Source organism: Carassius carassius, chromosome 23 (assembly GCF_963082965.1).
Source record: "Carassius carassius chromosome 23, fCarCar2.1, whole genome shotgun sequence".
Classification (NCBI taxonomy): Eukaryota; Metazoa; Chordata; class Actinopteri; order Cypriniformes; family Cyprinidae; genus Carassius; species Carassius carassius.
In genome coordinates this window covers 26,535,361-26,556,469 of record NC_081777.1, presented here as the reverse complement: position 1 = coordinate 26,556,469, position 21,109 = coordinate 26,535,361, and the positions used below count along the sequence as shown (strand labels likewise).

Here is a 21,109-nt window from a genome sequence, read left to right as displayed (position 1 = left end):
TGTTGTGGGCTCGAGTGTCAGGTCCAGCAGGAATTGACGGTGGGGGAAGTGAATGACCAGCGCTCTCTTCCACCCTTAATACCACGACTGAGGTTGAGCAAGGCACCGAACCCCCAACTGCTCCCCAGGCACCACAGCAATATGGCTGCCTAATGCTCTGGGTGTGTGTTCACTACTGTTTGTGTGCACTTCGATGGGTTAACCATACTTGGCCACACGTAACTTCACTTTTTATTTAGTCCCCCCATAACTACAATAAGTCCCAGTTCCCGCAGTGCAAACATGCCAGAAAAAGCCAAGCCAATGGTTACAATAACTATGAAAGCATGCTGCACCTTGCATGCAGAAATTATTTGATAATTGATAATTAAACCTGAACCGAAGTTGTCATGATTTGGAAACACTGATGAAATTAATTTGTAATTTCATTTTCATTAGCGGCTGAGCATCACTAGTTTTCATCTAGACTAAATGCTCATGAATCACATCAAGGTTAAATGAGAGACTTTGTCAATGTTAGAATAAACATTAATTGTTAATTAAAAGCTGTTCATTGCTAGTTATTATGATGGAGAGACCTCCCTTTATTTATTTATGTTTACATAGAAGAGATTATGCATATGTGAATACAGTTTTAAATGAATAAGAGACAGATCACCGGTGAAGACCTTGTCTCTTAGATGGCCATCGGGACAAGACCATGGGAACCAGACGAGTCCTCTGCACAATCTGACTTTGTTGCAACCTAAAATTAGTTTTGTCTGAACGGAGGAGAACGCCACACTATTTCGACACACTATTTCCCTGTTTGTAATACTGTAAATACTGTATTACTGTATTCATTCAATTGATGCAAATATAATGCGTTATATCTTAAGTGAACAACTGGGAAACTGTTAGGGAAACACTTTGGATGTGTAACATTATATTACATCCGTGCATTGTGTGTTAATACAGGCCATCTGTCACATTAACGTTAAATCACATGATAAAAGAGGAGGAGGAATCACTCACTGCCCCTGATTGTAGCTTTAATAATCAGTTTATTTGTAATGAACATACTTAAGCATTCAAGTAAGAAAAACAAATAGTAAAATGTAAAAATCACTTATGTTTAGATGTAAAATTAAAAAGTATTACACTATACACTTTTTTCCTTTGTTATATTTATTCTTTATTGCATTAGTTGTTATTTATAACAAAGATAAAAAGAAAAATAGCTAATATTAATCTAGTAATAATTATTAAGAAAATATTTTTTTTGGGGGGGGGGGGGGGCGGGGGTGTAACGTTGCTAGGTGATTTTGCTTTGTAATCTTTGAAAACTTAAATCAGTTTTTCTCAAAATTTACTTTGCTGACTCCATTGAATTGCCAACAGGTGTAGCTCAGTCATTTGTAATGTTAAAGTTTAAATGTCAGATGTCATGTAAAAAATAAATGCCATGTCAAATAAATGTTTTTCCTATTTTTCCTAAAAAGAAATAAAAACTACAATTTGGATGATGACAGAATATTCATTTTTGTCTGAATTATTCCTTTAATAACATTACCACTCTGTATCACTTCCTTTTGGATGCATTCTGCATAATAAAACACTATGGGAAGCTTTATGCGCTTCTCTGTCCAACTAACTCACATTGTAATAATGTGTTTCCTTTCAAATTAAAAATGCAATAATGTCCAACGCCCATCAGCTGCCACTACTAATGCAACTGTCCATCCACCTGAACAACTCTGTGTGACATCCAATCTAGAATACAGAATCAAAAACGCTTTAATATTCATTCAGAGTTCCCTGCTGGCTCCATTTTTTTTTTTTTTTTTTTAAAGTTAAAGTGTTTAATTTCTGCAGCAGATAAACCACTTTTCCCATCTGTCATTGGTCAGGCAAACATATGTCCCCACCTCAAACTCATACCATTGATTAAGTCAGTACAAGTGCTACGTTCAAACCTAGAATGACTTATGAATCATAGTCTCTAAGTGAGATATGAGAAAAAAAATTCCAAAAAAGAAAGAAAGAAATTCACCTTAAAAAGTGATAATGTTATACCACCTTCAAGGTTGACTTAACTGATTATTTCTGCGTTTTGTTTCTGTATCCAAACTGTGCCTTTGAAAGCTACCCTTTACACAAAACAGGTTTCATTCCAGTACAGCATAAAACAAAGAAAAACAAAACCTGACTAAAATACTAATGAGGCTCTGCAGTTCATCTTCAAGAGCTGCTTTATAGTAAGATGTCCTTATCACTGAAAGGTCTGATTGACAAATCATCGGCACAAAAAAAAATCCTTCCTGTCAGGATATGTGCAACTGTGCTGTCAGAAAGGTGTGAGATGAGTCTTGGAGCTCCAGCACAGGGTGATAGAGGTCATCTCACTGGTGGTCCGAAAGTGAGGTGAAACAGAGGTGAAGTGAGAAAGGTCTCTTTTAATAAACTTCTCCCACTGCAGGTTATAAGAAGTCCATCATAACCCATGGCAGGAACTAGCCTGTTATTTTGCCAGCCGTTATTGTTTTTGCACAAACTTCAGAGTTGGGGTTTATTCTATCAGCAGTCAATCTAATACAACCGCGAGATTGGAAACTATATTAGACTCGCTGCGCAAAATGTTTCCCCACAATTCTCTGAAATACAAGTACAAATCAAACTGACAACTTTAAAAAAAAATAGTCCCATTCCAACATGTTATCACTAGCCATGCAAAAAAATTTTCTTCTTGTATCTATCTTGAGGACCCATGCGATATAGATGCTATATTGTAATACATACAAGCTAAAGCGTCTAATAAAGGCAATGGGTGTTAGTCTGTGATAGATCAATACAAGGCAAACTCAGTCCTTAGAGGATGGCACAATCGAATTGTATCTCACACACTGGCAATTGCAGGGGAGAGGCGGTTATTTCAGCATGGGGGGATTGGAGCAATTTCTTCTACGTTGGAGAACTGAGAAAGAAATAATGAGACATAGAATACAATCTTTTATCTATCACTGCACATACAGAGCTGGTGGAATGTTTCCGCAACTTTCAAATGACATTGCTGTAGAAAGTTGTGTTCCATCTTAAAGGCACAATCACACTGTAGTGCAGAGGAGCTTTGGTGGGCATTTACATATAGAAAGAGTAGCTTAAAATGCAATTTTCTTTTTCCATTTCTTTTACCTTTTATCTATCAAGTATTTAATTCCCTGGACAATAAAAAATAGCCAACATCACATAGTTATTAATAGGGATGTGTACCGGAACCCGGAGCCATTGGCACGGTACCTATGGAACCGGTATGCACCAAACCGAATCAGAGGGCAGATTTCGGTGCCTCATAATTGCCTGAGCGATCGATTGAAATATTTGTCCTGGTTCTCCGAAATGTAAACAAGAAGCATGGGCATCGCTAGGCTTTTTTAGCTGGTTTATAGCATTTAACTCCATAAACTGTACTCAAATTCGCGATCGCCTCAGAGTTGGTCCGCTTAAATTTCATATAAAAACGGCAGCAGACCGGTCTCCTCCTCGTCTTTCAGCACGCTCTTCAATTCATTGTGGTTTTGTATTAAATGACCCAGATCATGAAATACATTTATTATTAGTCTAAAGTATTAGTCTAACGTAAGGGAAGCACAACCTGGGAAATGAGAGCTTCCAAGGAGCGCATGAAAGCTATGGATTTATTTGAAATATTTTAATGTTCTTTGATGTTATCCATAGGTTTTTGGGGCTCTTTTCTTTTTCTTTCTTTTTTAAGTATCGGTTGAGGCACCAGTACTGTTTTAAAAGTATTGAAATGGCACCGGTGTCGTAAAAAACCCAATCGATACCCAACCCTAGTTATTAAAACATAAACCATACTTATAATCTGGCATTATTGACCGCTGTTGCTGAGTAACATGCTGAGTAAACATGGGCACTATCAAATAGATAAACAGCAAGATGCCAGCTTACTCTAATTAAAGAAACTGTGTGTCAGAGACGGTGTGTGGTCATTCCTCATAATCAAATGATTTAAACTCTTATGACATTCTGGCAGTGTCTGAAACTAAACACAGCTGCCAATCCCTGTGTGTCGTTGTAAAAAAGTACCTACTAAAAAAAAAAAAAAAAGTGAATTTCGCACACACTTTCACTGCATCAGGTCTCGACAAGTGATGTTTAAGAGACAAATCAAACAAATATCAATACACTGGATTTTGAAAATGCCAAACACAATGTTGAAACAAAAAGGTTACAAATTTGAGGTAAGTGTAGGTTTGAGTGTAAATTAAATTACAATGTCATGACACCGACTCAGAAGGCAAGGTTAATTAAAATTCACTATGCAGAAATCTGTTTTTGTTTTTGGTTACATAACCTTTAGAAAAAGTATTACATTTCCAGATACAGCCTGTGATATCTTGTTTAAAAAAATAAATATGCTGTAACTACACCATTAAGGGGTAAGAAGCATGTGCATCTGCCATTGAGATGAATGGCTTTCTACAGGAATCATACGTGTCCTTGTTCATAACTCTGTATACTACCTGCAAAAACATTGTGTTTCAGACAAAGCTTTTTTAAAATAAAGTCATATTACAAAAGGCTGATTAAGATAAAAAAGCAACAAAAAAAATCACCTACACACAACAAACTGTGAGAGCAGACAGCTATTATTGCATGAATTAATGTCTGCATAGCTTAAAAATAAATAAAGAAAACATATTGTGCAATTTATTTCCCTTTCAATTTCAGGCATTTGGATGATGCAGGCATGCTACAAGAAAACAGAAGCACAAAGGAAATTAACCTTGCGTTCCTGCTCAAATTCCCCTGTATAATGCTCAAATGGAAATGGACTGGCACTGAAATAGTGAAGCTGGTATACAGCTTCATTTGAATATTGCAAAGCTTTATCCCAAGACAAAGACATGAACTCTCTGACTCAACGAGTGCTAATTAAACCCACGACAATGAAAATTAGCTGTCAGTTTATCATTTTGCCATTTATTATCACTTTGTTCTTCCACCGTGAATGTATTACATAAATACTATAAGGTGTTTAAATTGTTTCAGTTGCTTTGCCTGTGCGAATGAACCAGTCTGCTTAAATGGTGCCTAAATGAGCATGACCATGCAAGCGTATCAAACTTCATCACTACTCCCAGGACAATGAAAACCAATGCAGGGAACCAATTTAGGGCCAAATTAATATCCTCAGAGGATAAACACACATGCTTTTGTCTTCCTTTGTATTCTTTCTCACTCTCTCTCATACAAACTTTACCACTTTACCTGCACCACAATCATGGACGCTTCTGCATCGTGACATCAACAAATAAACACAATCTTACGAATCTTTGGCCTAATCAGGCATCCCCTCCTGCATCATTAATTACTCAGCTGTATAAATAAATGCTGAGTGAATGAGTATTTCCGCTTGTCTTTGTGTCTAGGGCCTCTACGGCATTTTTCCAGATGGTAATTCATTGTCTCCCTGCCGAAACGTAGTCAATCAATACCCAATTAAGCAGAGTCTGCCGTTTTCCCTTGAGCAACTGTCCATGAGACAAAGTGTTTGAAAGAAGATTTAAATGCAAATGGTATATAAGGCTGTTTCACACTTGGTTTGATTGTTCGGTTCCAATTCCCTGCTTCTGTAAGTCTCTTTTCACATTGCACTGTTAATCGACGCAAGTACGAACACAGGAACTTGCAAGAAATATTTAACACTTAGTTAGATTATGAACGATTAATGGAGAAGATGGCAGATTAAATGTATTATCAAAAAAATATTCCTTTAATTAGTAAACTTTTACCATGCTTTGCATTTTTTGCTACTTTTGAAATGTCTAGAAAATGTACGGATACTGTTTTACCCTAATTGTAGACCCATACGTCCAATCCTAAACTATGATAATACATATTTTTTGTATAATTAAAATCATGACAATTTTAAAATTAATAATTAAAACAAAGCATTACAAATTGCAATATTGCATAAAAAGGTTTTATGCAAGTTTAAGAAATTGTGTTTATAAAGACGACAACAGTGTCAGTGAAGAGTTTGAGATGAATTCAAATATTTCAAAGTTATAAATAAAACAATAAGATTGAAGTATTTCAGTCTATTTCAAAATTTAATTCTTTATTCAATTTGATACTTGTCATTTCTGTTTATTCACTGTATGAGTGAACCTATGCATGTTTTTTTTATGAATTATTATTAAATTATGCAAAAAGGATGAAAATATTATTGCATGTTTACATGTTTCTTTTTTCATGTATGTGTCTAAAGTTATTAAATACAATACATAATCTAAGATGAAAACATCAATGTGGTGGGAAAGCTTGATTTTTGAAAATAAAAACGTATTTAAAAAAAAAGACATTTTAGTGTAGTAAAAGTGTAAAATTAGGTTTTAAGAGAATACATTTTCTGAAAGTCCACAGATGTCAAATACACATCATCAGTAGTGGTTAACTTCAATGAATAACCCATTTCAAGCAGAATCACGTATGGTTCCCTGATGCATACCGGAATTCTGAAAACAGGCAGGCAGCAACATATTAGGACTACCTATCATATGTTACTGCCTTCATAGTGCTATATATTTAAAATAAATGTTTTTTTTTTATTTTATTTTATAGTTTATTTTATAAATAAATACATTTACTTGTTTTAATGTATTTTACAAGACAAAGAGCAATGTGTAACATTTTGTAGAAATTTTTTTATCGTTGCATCCCTAATATATATATATATATAAAAGGCTATGCCTATATTTAGCGGCTATTCAGTTTAGTATTACGGTTTTATTTTGATTATTATTTTATTTATTTAACATTTAGCTTTTGTATAAGTTTATACACAACATTAAACAAATTTTTTTTTTTACAATATATGCATATTAGTCTATTTTAAAATTAGCCTACTTGTCGAAATGTAAGTGAAATGCTATGATCTTTCTTCATTTTAGTGATTGACCTGGGGTGTGAGGACTTTAGTGTTAATTTCTACATTTTCCAGCTCATTTTCCGCTAGAAAATTTGCACAAAACTGCAGTCATGCACACGTGGAATTTTAAATCACTAACAAACACTAAATTTTAGCCAACATGATGATTCTCATGCTAGTCGTACCTGCAAATATTCAAGTTGGTTGAGCAGCCTACTTAGTTTGTTAAAGCAAGAGTCTTCATGCATGGCTTACGCATAGCTACTACTGTGTGATGAAGCAGCGCTAAATACAGCTTTCAAAAAACTAATTTATATAGTAGTACTCCCTGTAATCACTACAATACAAACAAATAGAAACTGTAATCTGAATACCTATTTTTTATGTAACTGTAATGGGTTACAGTTACTAGTTATTTGTATCCTGATTATGTAACGCTTTTACATATATTCCATTAGTCCCCAAGCCTGCTGCTTACACACCAGTATCAAACAAGCTGTGGTCCGTTCAAAAGCTCAAGTGTGAGAGCACCCTAAAATGGATACTGCTGCCTCTAGAAGGCCTTGTTTGGTTCTATCCTCTCTGGGTTTGAGTTACGTGTGACCTCCCTGTACTGCGGCTGGAGCTGTGCTGCATGCCTGTGGTCAAGGCAGAACGGGCAGCACAACGCAGAGATGGTGATATTTAAGTGACCTCCGTTGTCAATATGCTGATTCACCAGCTGAATACACATGAAAACAGATAGGTATATATAAATGAGTGTGGGCACATCACACCACTAGACCACATCCTGATACAAAAGCCTTATGTAAAATGAGTCTTTAAGCGGTCAAGGCATGCTCAGGAAATGCACTGAAATAGTCATTCAGCCGACACTTACAGTACACTTACAGAACTTATTACAGGGACCGTCCTCTTGAAACAACCTGAGAATAAGTGCCTTGCTCAAGGGCACAAGAGCGTCAGTTCATGGCTTGCTACAACACAAGACTATTGGAATTTTACCATATACATTGATGGCATTGGATAAGGCAATACTAGAGACTCAAAACTTGTAGTCCAACGACCTACATCTGTTTTTTGTTTTTGCAGCAGCAGTGAATTAAATTGGATGAATTTACAGATGCAACTTTTCTGAGAGGGATTTTAGTGCTTTAGTGTACAGCATTCTCATCATGGTAAAACTGTCTCTGAGAAGATGGATCTCCCAATTTATTCTCATAGAAAAAAAAAAAAACTATCAAGTACCAACTCAATTCAGTACCCTGATTAACCCCTTCAACAGTATTTACTCTATGAGAAGCACAAATGATAATACAAATACAGTACACATGTGAATGGTCATATGCACTTCTACAGTCAAAATCTATGTCTTGTCGAGATGTTAATGTAAACGCAGTCAATTCAGGGAATGTAAACAGAAAGAAAAGAACTGAACATCTGTCAAAATATCAGATCTGTACATTGAGTCATGCAACATAAACACACCTAACAGAACTGCTGCTCACTATTATGTTGTTAACATTAATCAAACAACAATATTGGCAAGAAAAAAAACAGAAAATCATTCACTGCTCACTTTCTTTCTTCTTTACCGTTTCTTCTTGTTCACCCAGGCTGAATTTATTTTACCAAAAATACAATAAAAACAGCAATACAGTAAAATATAATTAAAATTTAGAATAACTGTCTGCTATTTTAAAAGATTTGAAAATGTAATTTATTCCAGTCATGCAAAAAATGCTGAATTTTCAGCAGCCATTACTCCAGTGTCACATGATCCTTCAGAAATCATTCTAATATGTTATTTTAAAATGCTCTATTATCAATTATCAATGGTGATCAATTATTAATAATGGTCAATTTTCAAGGTAGGAAGAGTTTTTGCTGCTAAATATTTTTTGTGGAAACTTATTTTTTTTTTATATAAATATAAATGACCAAACAATTTGACTACTAAAATGCACATGAGAATACTACGATTATCATTTTCAGACAACGCAATTACCATGGCCTTCCAGGGCACTTCACAGAAAATGGCATTACCTATTGTCTAAAAAACATGGTAACACCACTGAACACTTTTGCTAGCACAGCAACTACTAACCAGTACTACACCCCAAGACTACTTCTATGATATCACAGTGTTCTAAAGGGTTACTCCACCCAAAAACTAAAATTTTGTCATTAATCACTTACCCCCATGTTGTTCCAAAACCATAAAACCTTAGTTCGTCTTTAGAACAAAATGTAAGATATTTTGGATGAAAACCGGGGGGCTTGTGGCTGTCCCATAGACTGCCAAGTAAATACCACTGTCAAGGTCCAGAAAAGTATGAAAGACAATGTTAGAATAGTCCATCTGCCATCAGTGTGTAATGTTATGAAGCGACGAGAATACTTTTTGTATGCAAAGAAATAAAAAAAAACTTTATTCAACAATTTGTCTCCTCTGTGTCTCTCCGTATCACCGTAGCGCCATTTTGGAGATCATCTGCTGAACGCAAACAGAGTACGCTATTCTTCATCAGCTGTGACACAAGGATACGTTTTATATGTGTATTTACACTTTGATTTGAACGAAAACAGCGCATCCATGCAGCACGACTGTCAAAGATGAGCATACTGTGGATGTTCTCCAAAATGGCAGTTCAATGTAAATCTTACAACGCATCTGTAATATAGTTTTTTATAAACAGCAACAAGTAAAACGGACAGAGTTTGGCTAATGTATGTTTCTATCGATGGATATGCATTCTGGCGTATTCACTCTTCGTTCAAGACGAGTGTAGTATGCTCGAATATGACCAGTCATCTACGCCATCATCAACCAAGTGTTGATTGCTCACATGCGAACGTGACAACTGAACAGCCCATGTTGCTATCTGTGTTTAATCTGAATTTATATAAACCTTGCCAGTTTAATCATTCAAGAGCCAGAAAATGCAAATGAGAACTTGCACGGGCCATGAGAAGATCTGTGTGCGCTTATTCGAAGCGTGCAAATCCGCATCTCAGAACGTGTGCAAATACTGAGTTCTCATTCAAGTCTTGTGCTTGAATGGACAAATTCTCACAAAAACGATGTCAACATGCCAGTCTTGGTAAGTATCCCAGTGGACATATTCGGTTGAACATAACATTCTGTTAAAGTGAAAGCACTTTCTTAATGTTAATCAAACAAGGAAATCACTCACATAGCTCCCCCCACCCCCAAACATTGCACATACCGAACCATACCGAAACCAATGCAAACTGGACTGTTAAGTTAAACCGTTGCACCCCTAGTGTTAAGTCTACATACATACTCCGTGACGACACTGACTCAATGTTTATCAAGCACACACACAAACACACAAACACATAAATGTATCCCTAGCCATGCTGACGCCGGCCGGTCAGCTCGCCTTTGATCTGCTGCTACAGGTTATCTGGCCTCACACTAATTTTAGTCTGCCTGTTTGGCAACACTAGCCTTGATGCGCCAGCCTTCGGCAGTTAGGAGAACAACTAGAGCACCTTTACAAACACACACACACTTGCTTTGCATTTATGGAGCACCAGAGAAAGTGAGAGGTCCTGTTAGATCACATGCAGTATTTTTACAAAGAGCACCGCTAGCAGCAGCCCTATGAGAGAGTCAATTATGTAGTCAAATATCAGAGCATGAGGCTCATATGAGGCCCAATCATGAGATGCAGGACTATCTATAGAGGGTCAAGCTATTCATAGAGATGATTTAAGATATGTTTGAGAATCTCTGTAAGTCAGCATTTTGTGATAGTATGGGAAGACATAATTTTAATGGATTTCAACGCTAATCAGATAATACTTTGATTTATGATGCTTTGGGGCCAGTCTGCTATATCTCTTAAATAGAGGTTTCTTATTTAGAGGAAACTCTTTAAGGTGTGTCAAACTATCATTATTGTAATGTGTGTTCGAGTGGCGCCGATACAGGATGGCTGCCTCCGTGACGTGCTCTGCAGTTGTTTTTGTGTTTTTGTTAGTTTGTCCTGTCTTTAGTTATATTCCTGCAATCAGTTTCACCAGGGACGAATTGCTGGATATTCGGCAACACACATCTCCCGATATTTCACCGGTTTTCGACTATTCTGATGTTTTGCTAGACATTCTTGTCGGAGGAGCAGCGGCGCTGATCAAGCGCTTCAGGACGCGCAGGTGGGGAAAGCGAGCGGGAGCGCTCGTGAGACTCAGAAAACGCGGATTTCGAACGCCGTTGCCTAGCATCCATCTGGCAAATCTCCGCTCTCTTCCCAACAAAACGGACGAACTGCTTCTGCTCTCTCGGACAAATAAAGATTTCTCTCACTCTGCTGCTCTGTGTTTCACGGAAACTTGGCTGAATGACACCATACCGGACAGCGCGCTCCATCTGCCGGACTTTCAGCTGTTTAGAGCGGATTGCGACGCAGAATCAACGGGGAAATTGCGCGGCGGCGGGACATGCTTTTACATCAATGAACGGTGGTGTACAGATGTAACTGTGTTAAAGAAGACGTGCTGCTCAAATCTCGAAACGCTCTTCATTAACTGCAAGCCGTACTATTCGCCGCGGGAGTTTCATTCGTTCATTCTGGTTAGTGTTTACATCCCTCCTCAAGCGCACGTGAGCTCAGCTTTACAGGAACTCGCTGAGCACATCACAGACACAGAACAACAACACCCAGACTCTGTTTTAATCATTCTTGGGGACTTTAATAAAGCCAATCTCTCCCGTGAACTGCCAAAATACAGACAGCATGTTACTTGTCCCAAAAGAGACAGTAATATATTGGATCACTGTTACACAACAATAAAGGATGCATTTCACTCTGTTCCACGAGCAGCTTTGGGACGTTCTGATCACCTTCTGGTTCATCTTATACCGACCTACAGGCAGAAACTAAAATCAGCTAAACCTGTATTAAGGACTGTAAAAAGATGGACTAATGAAGCAGAGCAGGATTTACAATCTTGTTTTGACCTCACTGATTGGAGTGTTTTTGAAGCTGCTACCACCGATCTGGACGAACTCACAGAGACCGTAACATCATATATCAGTTTCTGTGAGGATATGTGTATTCCTACCAAGACTCAACTAAATTACAACAATGACAAACCGTGGTTCACTGCAAAACTCAGACAGCTCCGTCAGGCCAAAGAAGATGCTTACGTGAAGGGGGACAGTGTCTTGTATAAACAGGCTAAATACACACTGGAAAAGGAGATCAAAGTGGCAAAGAGAAATTATTCTGAAAAAATAAGGACTCAGTTCACTTCGAACGACTCAGCATCAGTGTGGAAAAGCCTAAAGAAGATCACCAATTACAAGACACCACCCCCCAGCACTGTGGAAAATCAACGACTGGCAGACGATCTGAACGAGTTTTACTGCAGGTTTGAAAGAACACCCATCACCTGCCCTGAACACCTCTCCACACAACCATTCACACCAATAACAACTCCTGCAACCAACCCTGAATGCCTCTCCAAACAACCGTTCACACATTAACAGCTCCTGCAACCCATCCTGAACACCTCTCCACACAACCGTTCACACCATTAACAGCTCCTGCAACCCATCCTGAACACCTCTCCACACAACCATTCACACCAATAACAACTCCTGCAACCAACCCTGAATGCCTCTCCAAACAACTGTTCACACCACTCACAACTCCTGCAACCCACCCTGAACACCTCTCCAATCAAGCACTCTCACCATTCACACCTCCTGCATCCCCCCTCTCCCCCACACCTGCAATACAGATCAGCGAGGATGCGGTGCGCCAGGTCTTCCGGAAGCAGAAAAGGAAAAAAGCACCAGGCCCAGATTGCGTTACACCAGCCTGTCTGAAATCCTGTGCTAACCAGCTGGCCCCCATCTTCACAAAGATCTTCAACAGATCGCTGGAGCTGTGCGAAGTCCCTTCATGCTTAAAACTCTCCACCATCATCCCCATCCCCAAGAAACCCAAAATTACAGGACTAAATGACTACAGGCCTGTGGCTTTAACATCCGTAGTCATGAAGTCATTTGAAAAACTGGTGCTGGCTCACCTGAAGGACATCACTGGACCCTTGCTGGATCCTCTTCAGTTTGCCTACAGAGCAAACAGGTCTGTGGACGATGCAGTAAACATTGGACTGCATTATGTTCTGCAACACCTAGACAGACCGGGGACCTATGTGAGGATCCTGTTTGTGGACTTCAGCTCGGCTTTTAACACGATCATGCCAAACCTCCTCATGCCCAAACTAACTCAGCTCTCCGTGCCCACCTCCGTCTGTCAGTGGATCAACAGCTTCCTGACAGACAGGCAGCAGCTAGTGAGGCTGGGAAAATACACATCCAGCACCCGTACAATCAGCACCGGAGCTCCCCAGGGCTGCGTTCTCTCCCCACTGCTCTTCTCCCTGTACACTAACGATTGCACATCTAAGGACCCCTCTGTCAAGCTCCTGAAGTTTGCAGATGACACCACACTCATCGGCCTCATTCAGGACGGTGACGAGTCTGCTTACAGACAGGAGGTTAAAGAGCTGGCTGTCTGGTGCACTCTCAACAACCTGGAGCTTAACACGCTCAAAACAGTGGAGATGATCATGGACTTCAGGAGAAACCCCCCTGCACTCCCCGCACTCACCATCATGAACAGCACTGTGACTGCAGTGGAGTCATTCAGGTTCCTGGGCACCACTATCTCTCAGGACCTGAAGTGGGACATTCACATTGACTCCATTGTGAAAAAGGCCCAGCAGAGGTTGTACTTCCTTCGCCAGCTGAGGAAGTTTAACCTGCCACAGGATCTGCTGAAACAGTTCTACTCCACCATCATCGAATCCATCCTCTGCACTTCAGTAACTGTCTGGTTCAGCTCAGCTTCTAAATCTGACCTCAGAAGACTACAGAGGGTAGTCCGGACTGCTGAGCGAATCATCGGTTCAACTCTCCCATCTATTCAAGAACTGTACTTATCCAGAGTGAGCAAAAGGGCTGTTAAAATCACTCTGGACTCCTCACATCCAGCACACTCCCTCTTTGAACTGTTGCCATCTGGTCGACGCTACAGAGCACTGAGCACCAGAACGACCAGACACAGGAACAGTTTCTTCCCTCAGGCAATCCATCTTATGAACAGCTGATACACACTGAACAGACTGAACACACTACACTTTATATTTATATACACATACACTTAATTTATCTAACACACATACTTAGTATACACTTACATTTTGCACATAATATACATGTACATACATAACTGCATTTTTGTAATATACCTTGCTTACAATTGTCAATTTGTATATTGTCATTCCTTATCTACTTATTTGTATTTTTATATTCTTTTATTATGTGTTTTATGTTCTGTCGCTGTCATTCTGTTGTACTGCGGAGCTTCTGTCACGAAAACAAATTCCTCGTATGTGTAAACATACCTGGCAATAAAGCTCATTCTGATTCTGATTCTGATTCTGATGTCATCCCAGCATCTTTAAAAGTCCTCATTGGATCAAGACGGTTCACTCACAGCCAATCATGATAATGCCATGGACAGCTATTTGTATGTCAATAAAATCTGACAACAATGGTATCATAAATTGTGCTTCTTATACAGCAAAAGAGAAAAAACGGGGGGTCAAAGTCCAGGCTGTAGATTCAACTAAGTCTTATACACATTATAGAGCAAAAAGACCATTATCTATAATTTAAACTGAAAGGCAGCACCTTCCTTTCATACAGCTAGAGTATATTGATTCTAACATTATTTGTTTCTACACCAGGTCAGTCTCCCCTTTTTCTCTTTTTTAAAACCACAATAGGGTACAATCATTATTGAATGAAATCAGTGTTGTGCTTTTGGAAAAGGTAGTCTTACCCGTCCTGTTCAAAACAAATCGAAGATGGCCACTGCCTCCAAAAATATGCCTCCAGAATTCACAGAATGCAGGTTCCTGAAATGAACAAAAACATCACATTTGAAGTAGGAAAGCACAACAAAAGATAAAGAATTAGTAATTTAATAATAATAATAATAATAGTATATACACACAATATATACACACAATATAGTATATACACACAATATATACACACAATATATTATATATATATATATATATATATATATATATATATATATATATATATATATATATATATATATATATATATATATATATATAGGTGCATGTTATGTCAAAAATAAATCAATATCTTCCTTTCTACTGATAAAACCAAGACCATATGGAAAGGGAAAATAATATCATAGTATTAACATTCCAATTGAATGGAATTTGCATTAGTGTGACGCTATATTTAATCTCATATTTTAATAATTTTTCTACAATTAATTTCTTAAATATAAAATTATTCAACAAACCAGTGAATGTAAAAATGTGTTTAAAATGGTGAAAAACTCAAGGCATATTAAGTCATTTTTCTTATACAAATTAGCAAATTTTAACCGAAAACCTTGAGAAACAATAATAAAACTGTCAACGACATTCGTATCTCCATAGCCTTCTTCAAATACTTACTAGATTGACTAGACTGGAATATAAAAAAAAAAAGTTCAATTACATTTACTAAAAGGCATGTTTAGTGAATTCAGAAACAAAAAACAAAAACATTCACACTCTCAAACACATTCAGTGAGGATTCATTTGCAGGCTACGGATACAGTGAGTGCAATAAAGCAGCTGTGGCAGTGTTGAGTGAATGATAGTTCTCTATAACGCGGCTAAGATGAGGGGTGCAGAAGATGTCTCAGCAGATTTAAAACCCCAATCTCACACGCATGCACGCACAGCTCGGGCCACCCCTCTCCTATTGAAACATGAGTTACAACAGCGCCACCTCCGCCTTCCATTTCCCTCCTAAGATGAGAAATGACATCTCAGCATTCCCTGAATTACACAGTAAGACTCCATCCAAGAGGGCTGCAAATGCAGCTGTGGGGCTGCTAAAGATGATCCAAATGTTTCCCAATCATTCCTGCTCTCCATGCACTAGATCGACATCACCAATCCATTTCAGAGCAGGGTGCCAGAACATTCTTTGATTTTAGTCTTTCATCAGCACGACCAAAGCTGCTTTCTCTCTCACCAAAATCTCTTTGGAAACGGTCTTTTGTTATAAAGCTGTGACACGTAGCTTTTAAAGAAAAAATTTTCATTTCTGAAGATAATATGGCATGAACAGGGTGGTTAAAATGTAATAACTAGCATCTTTTTCAATTCCACTAGGAAAGAAAGGCCTCTTTCATTATAAAAACAAAAAAAAACAACCACTGTATGTCTGTTAAGTGAAACTTCCTCAATGAGATCTAACAGGACAATGTGCAATCAAGTAAAACTGCTTTTCAAGTAATAAAGTAAGAGTTAAAACATCAAAGCACCATCAAGTAAATATAATATATAAAGATCTGCAATTAGAGTAAATGAAATTCAGCTTGTTGTACCATCCTACGTAATACTCAACCAACACTGATCCAAGGACAATAAACAAGAGTGCACTCAGAGACATCATTACTCAGTTCACATATTATTCTAACAGTCTGCAGCACTCCGGAAGTGGACTTCTGTCTCGTAGCGATCCACGGACAACTGGACATCTTTAAAAATTCACAGCACATGCTCATTACAACGAGCAGAAGAGCTATGTGGGGGTGGAATGGCCGATTCTCAAACAACTCATCATCAAAATGTGCTTCAGCGCTGCAAGATTATAGCCTCAAGGGTAAATATGAAATGGTGACCGATGTGACCTTTTCCCAATGAACTGGGATGATCTTTCACAAAAAACGGATAGTAAAGGATGACGAAAAAAAAGGAAAGAATTCATATGTACGGGGCTTGATATGTGAGCTTATCTCAAGCAGTGCTGAAGAGTAAATGCAATGCACGCTGGGTCTTAGAGGACAACAGCAGTTGTTGTCCTTGTCACAGAAGCTGTGCATCAAGGTACAAGTGTACAGAAGGGTGCTCCAGGACGGCTCTCGAGAGGCTATGAAAACATCTGCCTCGAAAACAAATCCGATAATAGTTGAAAATTCAGTGGAGTGCGGACACAACCCGGAGAAGGGCCAGCTTAGCACATCTGTAAGTGATATGCACCACACTCTATTGATGTGAATAAGTAAAACTTATTGATTATGCTTTGAAAAGCTCTTTGAGCAAGACGCAGGGAGTTTGTGCAAACAATGTCGCTCTTGATAGGACCTGCCATGATAAAGTCTGCACGCATACGAACAACAGATTGTTGAAAGTACTGTGCACTTTTTTTGGTGGCAAACACAGGGTCAACAGCTGTTCGCATCAGTCCATTTGCACAGAGCACAGACACACACAAGCACACTAAGTCAACAAGCTGATGCATGCACTCACGTGTGCATGCACTCATCCATCAGTGCCATGCCACGATCTAGCTCACGAACAGTCTATGAGGTAGTTCTAGTAATCCTTGTCCATGATAGGGAAGCCTACTACACCTAAATCCCAAACAGCTGCAGCCGTTCTCTCCGGTCAGGATGTTCTGAATTTCTCCTCCTCGTTCTTCACGCAGGAATAGCATTAATGACACAAACCCAGGGTATGACAAAACACTTGTGGAATGTTTGATGGGGGATTTAATTGTTACTGAAGGATCTCTGGGTCTGAAAGAAGTAATGTCACAGTTTTTTAAATAAACAGCTTTAGAAAGATGAAAATGATTAGTCCGTAATCTTAATATTCAAAGCCACATTGCAATATAGGGAGTATCTAAAGAGGTCTTGCAGAAATCAATAAAACCATATTAATATCTCTGCTCATTGGCATTAAAAAATTAAAAACTTCGTCGCTTGTTGTCGCATAAAGTCACTGACTTTTACAGAATTTTTTTTTTTATTTGGTTGCATTGTCTCTGTAAGCTCTACTTTAGATGACATTTTAATATTTTACATTTACATTACACTACATTTATTCATTTAGCAGACGCTTTTATCCAAAGTGACTTACAAATAAGGACAGTGGAAGCAATCAAAAACAACAAAAAGAGCAATGATATATAAGTGCTATAACAAGTCTCAGTTAGGTTAACAGTACACGTAGCATGGGCTTTTAAATAATATAATAAATTATTCTTTTTTTTATTCTATCCGTTTTCTTTTAGAGAAAGCTAGTGTTAGAGGTCTTTACACACACACACACACACACACACACACAATTGCATAATAAATGAAAAGAAAATAGAATACAAAAAGATTAGAAAGGGAGTTAGATTTTTTTTAAATAGAATTAGAATAGTGAGTGTTAGAGGGTCAAATAAAGATGGAAGAGATGTGTTTTAAGCCGATTTTTGAAGATGGCTAAGGACTCAGCTGCTCGGATTGAGTTGGGAAGGTCATTCCACCAGGAGGGAACATTTAATTTAAAAGTCCGTAAAAGTGACTATGTGCTTCTTTGGGATGGCACAATCAAGCGACGTTCATTTGCAGAACGCAAGTTTCTAGAGGGCACATACGTCTGAAGTAACAAATTTAGGTAAATGGGTGCAGAGTCAGTGGTAGTTTTGTATGCAAACACCAATGCCTTGAATTTTATGCGAGCAGCTATTGGAAGCCAGTGCAAATTGATAAAAAAAGGTGTGACGTGTATTCTTTTTGGCTCATTAAAAATTAATCTTGCTGCCACGTTCTGGATTAATTGTAAAGATTTGATAGAGCTGGCTGGAAGACCTGCCAAGAGGGCATTGCAATAGTCCAGCCTGGACAGAACAAGAGCTTGAACAAGGAGTTGTGCAGCATGTTCCGAAAGAAAGGGCTTGATCTTCTTGATGTTGAATAAAGCAAATCTGCAGGATCGGACAGTTTTAGCAATGTGGTCTGAGAAAGTCAGCTGACCATCAATCATAACTCCAAGGCTTCTAGCTGTTTTTGAAGGAGTTATGTTTGATGTGCCTAACTTAATTTAATTTTAGTATGATAAAGAACTCAAAAGTATTTATAAGTGTTAAGAAGCAACAGAATCAACTCCACAGTATATGGCCATCTATGCAGTAAAGGAGATGGGTTCAATGCAAGCCGACTACTGTAGCATTGGACACAGGCCAAACATTGTGAAGTGCTGAGCGATGGAAGACATTCTCAGAGGCAGCCGTTTGGTCGCATCGGGTGACTAAAAAAAAAAAAAAAAAAACCCCAGCAGCAGCACTTCTGTACTTCCTATCTTTCAAATATACTGCAGCCCAAAAGGTGTTTAGGGAATTTTGCCAGTTCACCAAAAGTATATATATATATATATATATATATATATATATATATATATATATATATATATTATATTTTCTAACTATTAGAAATGCTAAAATAATAGATATAATATTTAAAATGAAGTTCAAAAGTACTAATTACACACATAGTTAGTCATAGGCACATTATAACTAGTAAACACAACAAACCGCCTGTATTAAACAAAAAAAATGGCACTAGATACCAATTAAAATTACTAAGAAATTTTATGCTGATAATATTAGTTGGTACATTAACTATGGAAGCCCTAAAAAATAATAGTAGCTATAAAAATTAGAACTCATTCTGGGGGAAAAAGAACACTAAACTACAAAGATAATAAAATAAAATAAATTATGATATGAGCCGTGGATGGCACTTTTTTGAATTGATAAAATGTAGTGTACTGCATGATTAGAAAATACTGAAATCCAAAATTCTGTTTCAAATGTACTAACATCAACTGATCCATCAAAACTGAAACATCAATTCAACAGGTTTGAGCTTGATCAAAGAGATTAAGTAACAGTCCTGTGGAGTGACATGAACATTTCTGACGGGTGACTGTCTAATCTGCTGTCAGTAGAAAAGCCCTCTCCACAGTCTAACACATGAGTAATGCATGCCACAGTAGCACAGCGTCGTCGCAGCATGTCAACAGCATCCTCTCCATAAAATATTAATTTGCAATATAATGTTTTCCATTAAACAGTGCGGACTCTCCCATTCAGTGCCGATCCTAATGGGCTATGTAAATGACTGCTCTTGTGTTGTTTATAGGGGGGATTAGGAAGTGAGGACTCCAGTTTGCCAACTGCTGTGGAGAAGGGAAAAGGAGAGTAAACTGAGAGCACTATGAGTGACGTTGCCTCAGCTGCAGGGATGTAACGAGGGCTTTACTCGTTAAGATTATGCAAAAAGAAAAAGCACCAGAGGGTTGTCTAGCATCGCCAGCAGGAGGATACAGTGCCACATTAAACCGAGAATGAGGCTTTATGTATGAGAGGCAATTAACGGTTTGTGGCCGCAAGCTCATCCAGTTTTTATAATGGAGGAGAGCGTGAAGAAATAAAACAAGAAAGTGAACAAAGAACACAAGGAAAAGACCTATACGGCTGAATTAATCCTGATAAAAATCATTTCACAAAAGGCTCATTGATTTTTCTATCTTTCAGTGCTTTGTATTTTGTTCGATGGTATGTTGTAAAAGTAAGCTTTTGAACTTCAACAGCTCTTGAAGAAAGAAAAGCAGACAAAGCAAACCCTTTGTTTACACAAATACCATCTCGTCTCTCTTGTCGATTACTCATACGTCTCCTTTATTAAAGTGTTGTTTTTCGACAAACAGTCAAAATAAAGTGTGCACCTGAGCAGCAGCTGGTGGGCCGATTGAAAAGCCTCTCCTGTACGCCACAAACTCAATAGTTCAGTGAAAGTGGAGATATAAGCACAGCCTGCCTGCAGCGAGGTGATTATCTGTGATTAGCTTTTTATTGTCGCTGACGAGATCGCATCCTCCAACTGCACCAAACATACCCAAGGGAATGCAGACTTATCTGATGATAATCTTTATTAAGACTAACCCTGCGGCGTGGGGTGGGCGTAAGAGGGCAGGCAGTCCTTGTCTTCACCTTCTGCTTTATAATTACGACACAAAGCAGCCAGTCACCTTTGGCACATGCTCATGTTGCTGTTTTGTGTTCAGGCAGATATGTGGAGAGTGGTACTGGAAAGATCAGGGATGTGGAAAAAAAGAGTGTATATGGCATATTGCATGACATATGCATGACCATGTGTCATTTACAAATTAGAGGTTAAAAAAATCTCTGTGACAAACGCCAATCTTATTATCATTTTCATCATGATGCCAATCTTATTATCATTTTTAATCACGATG

At 38.2% G+C, this 21,109-nt stretch overlaps 1 protein-coding gene across 2 annotated transcripts in view; it reads right to left on the bottom strand.

Moving 5' to 3' along the window:
- The window catches only part of LOC132101659 (tetraspanin-9-like), a 200,173-nt gene that overhangs the window by 132,368 nt on the left and 46,696 nt on the right, over positions 1-21,109 (bottom strand). For both annotated transcript variants that reach the window (XM_059506768.1, XM_059506767.1), the window contains exon 2: positions 14,821-14,896. Coding sequence is in view for 1 of the 2 variants with exons in the window: in XM_059506767.1 (XP_059362750.1) it covers positions 14,821-14,896 (76 nt within the window). In the remaining variant the exon portion in view is untranslated. The remainder of the gene's footprint in view (positions 1-14,820; positions 14,897-21,109) is intronic.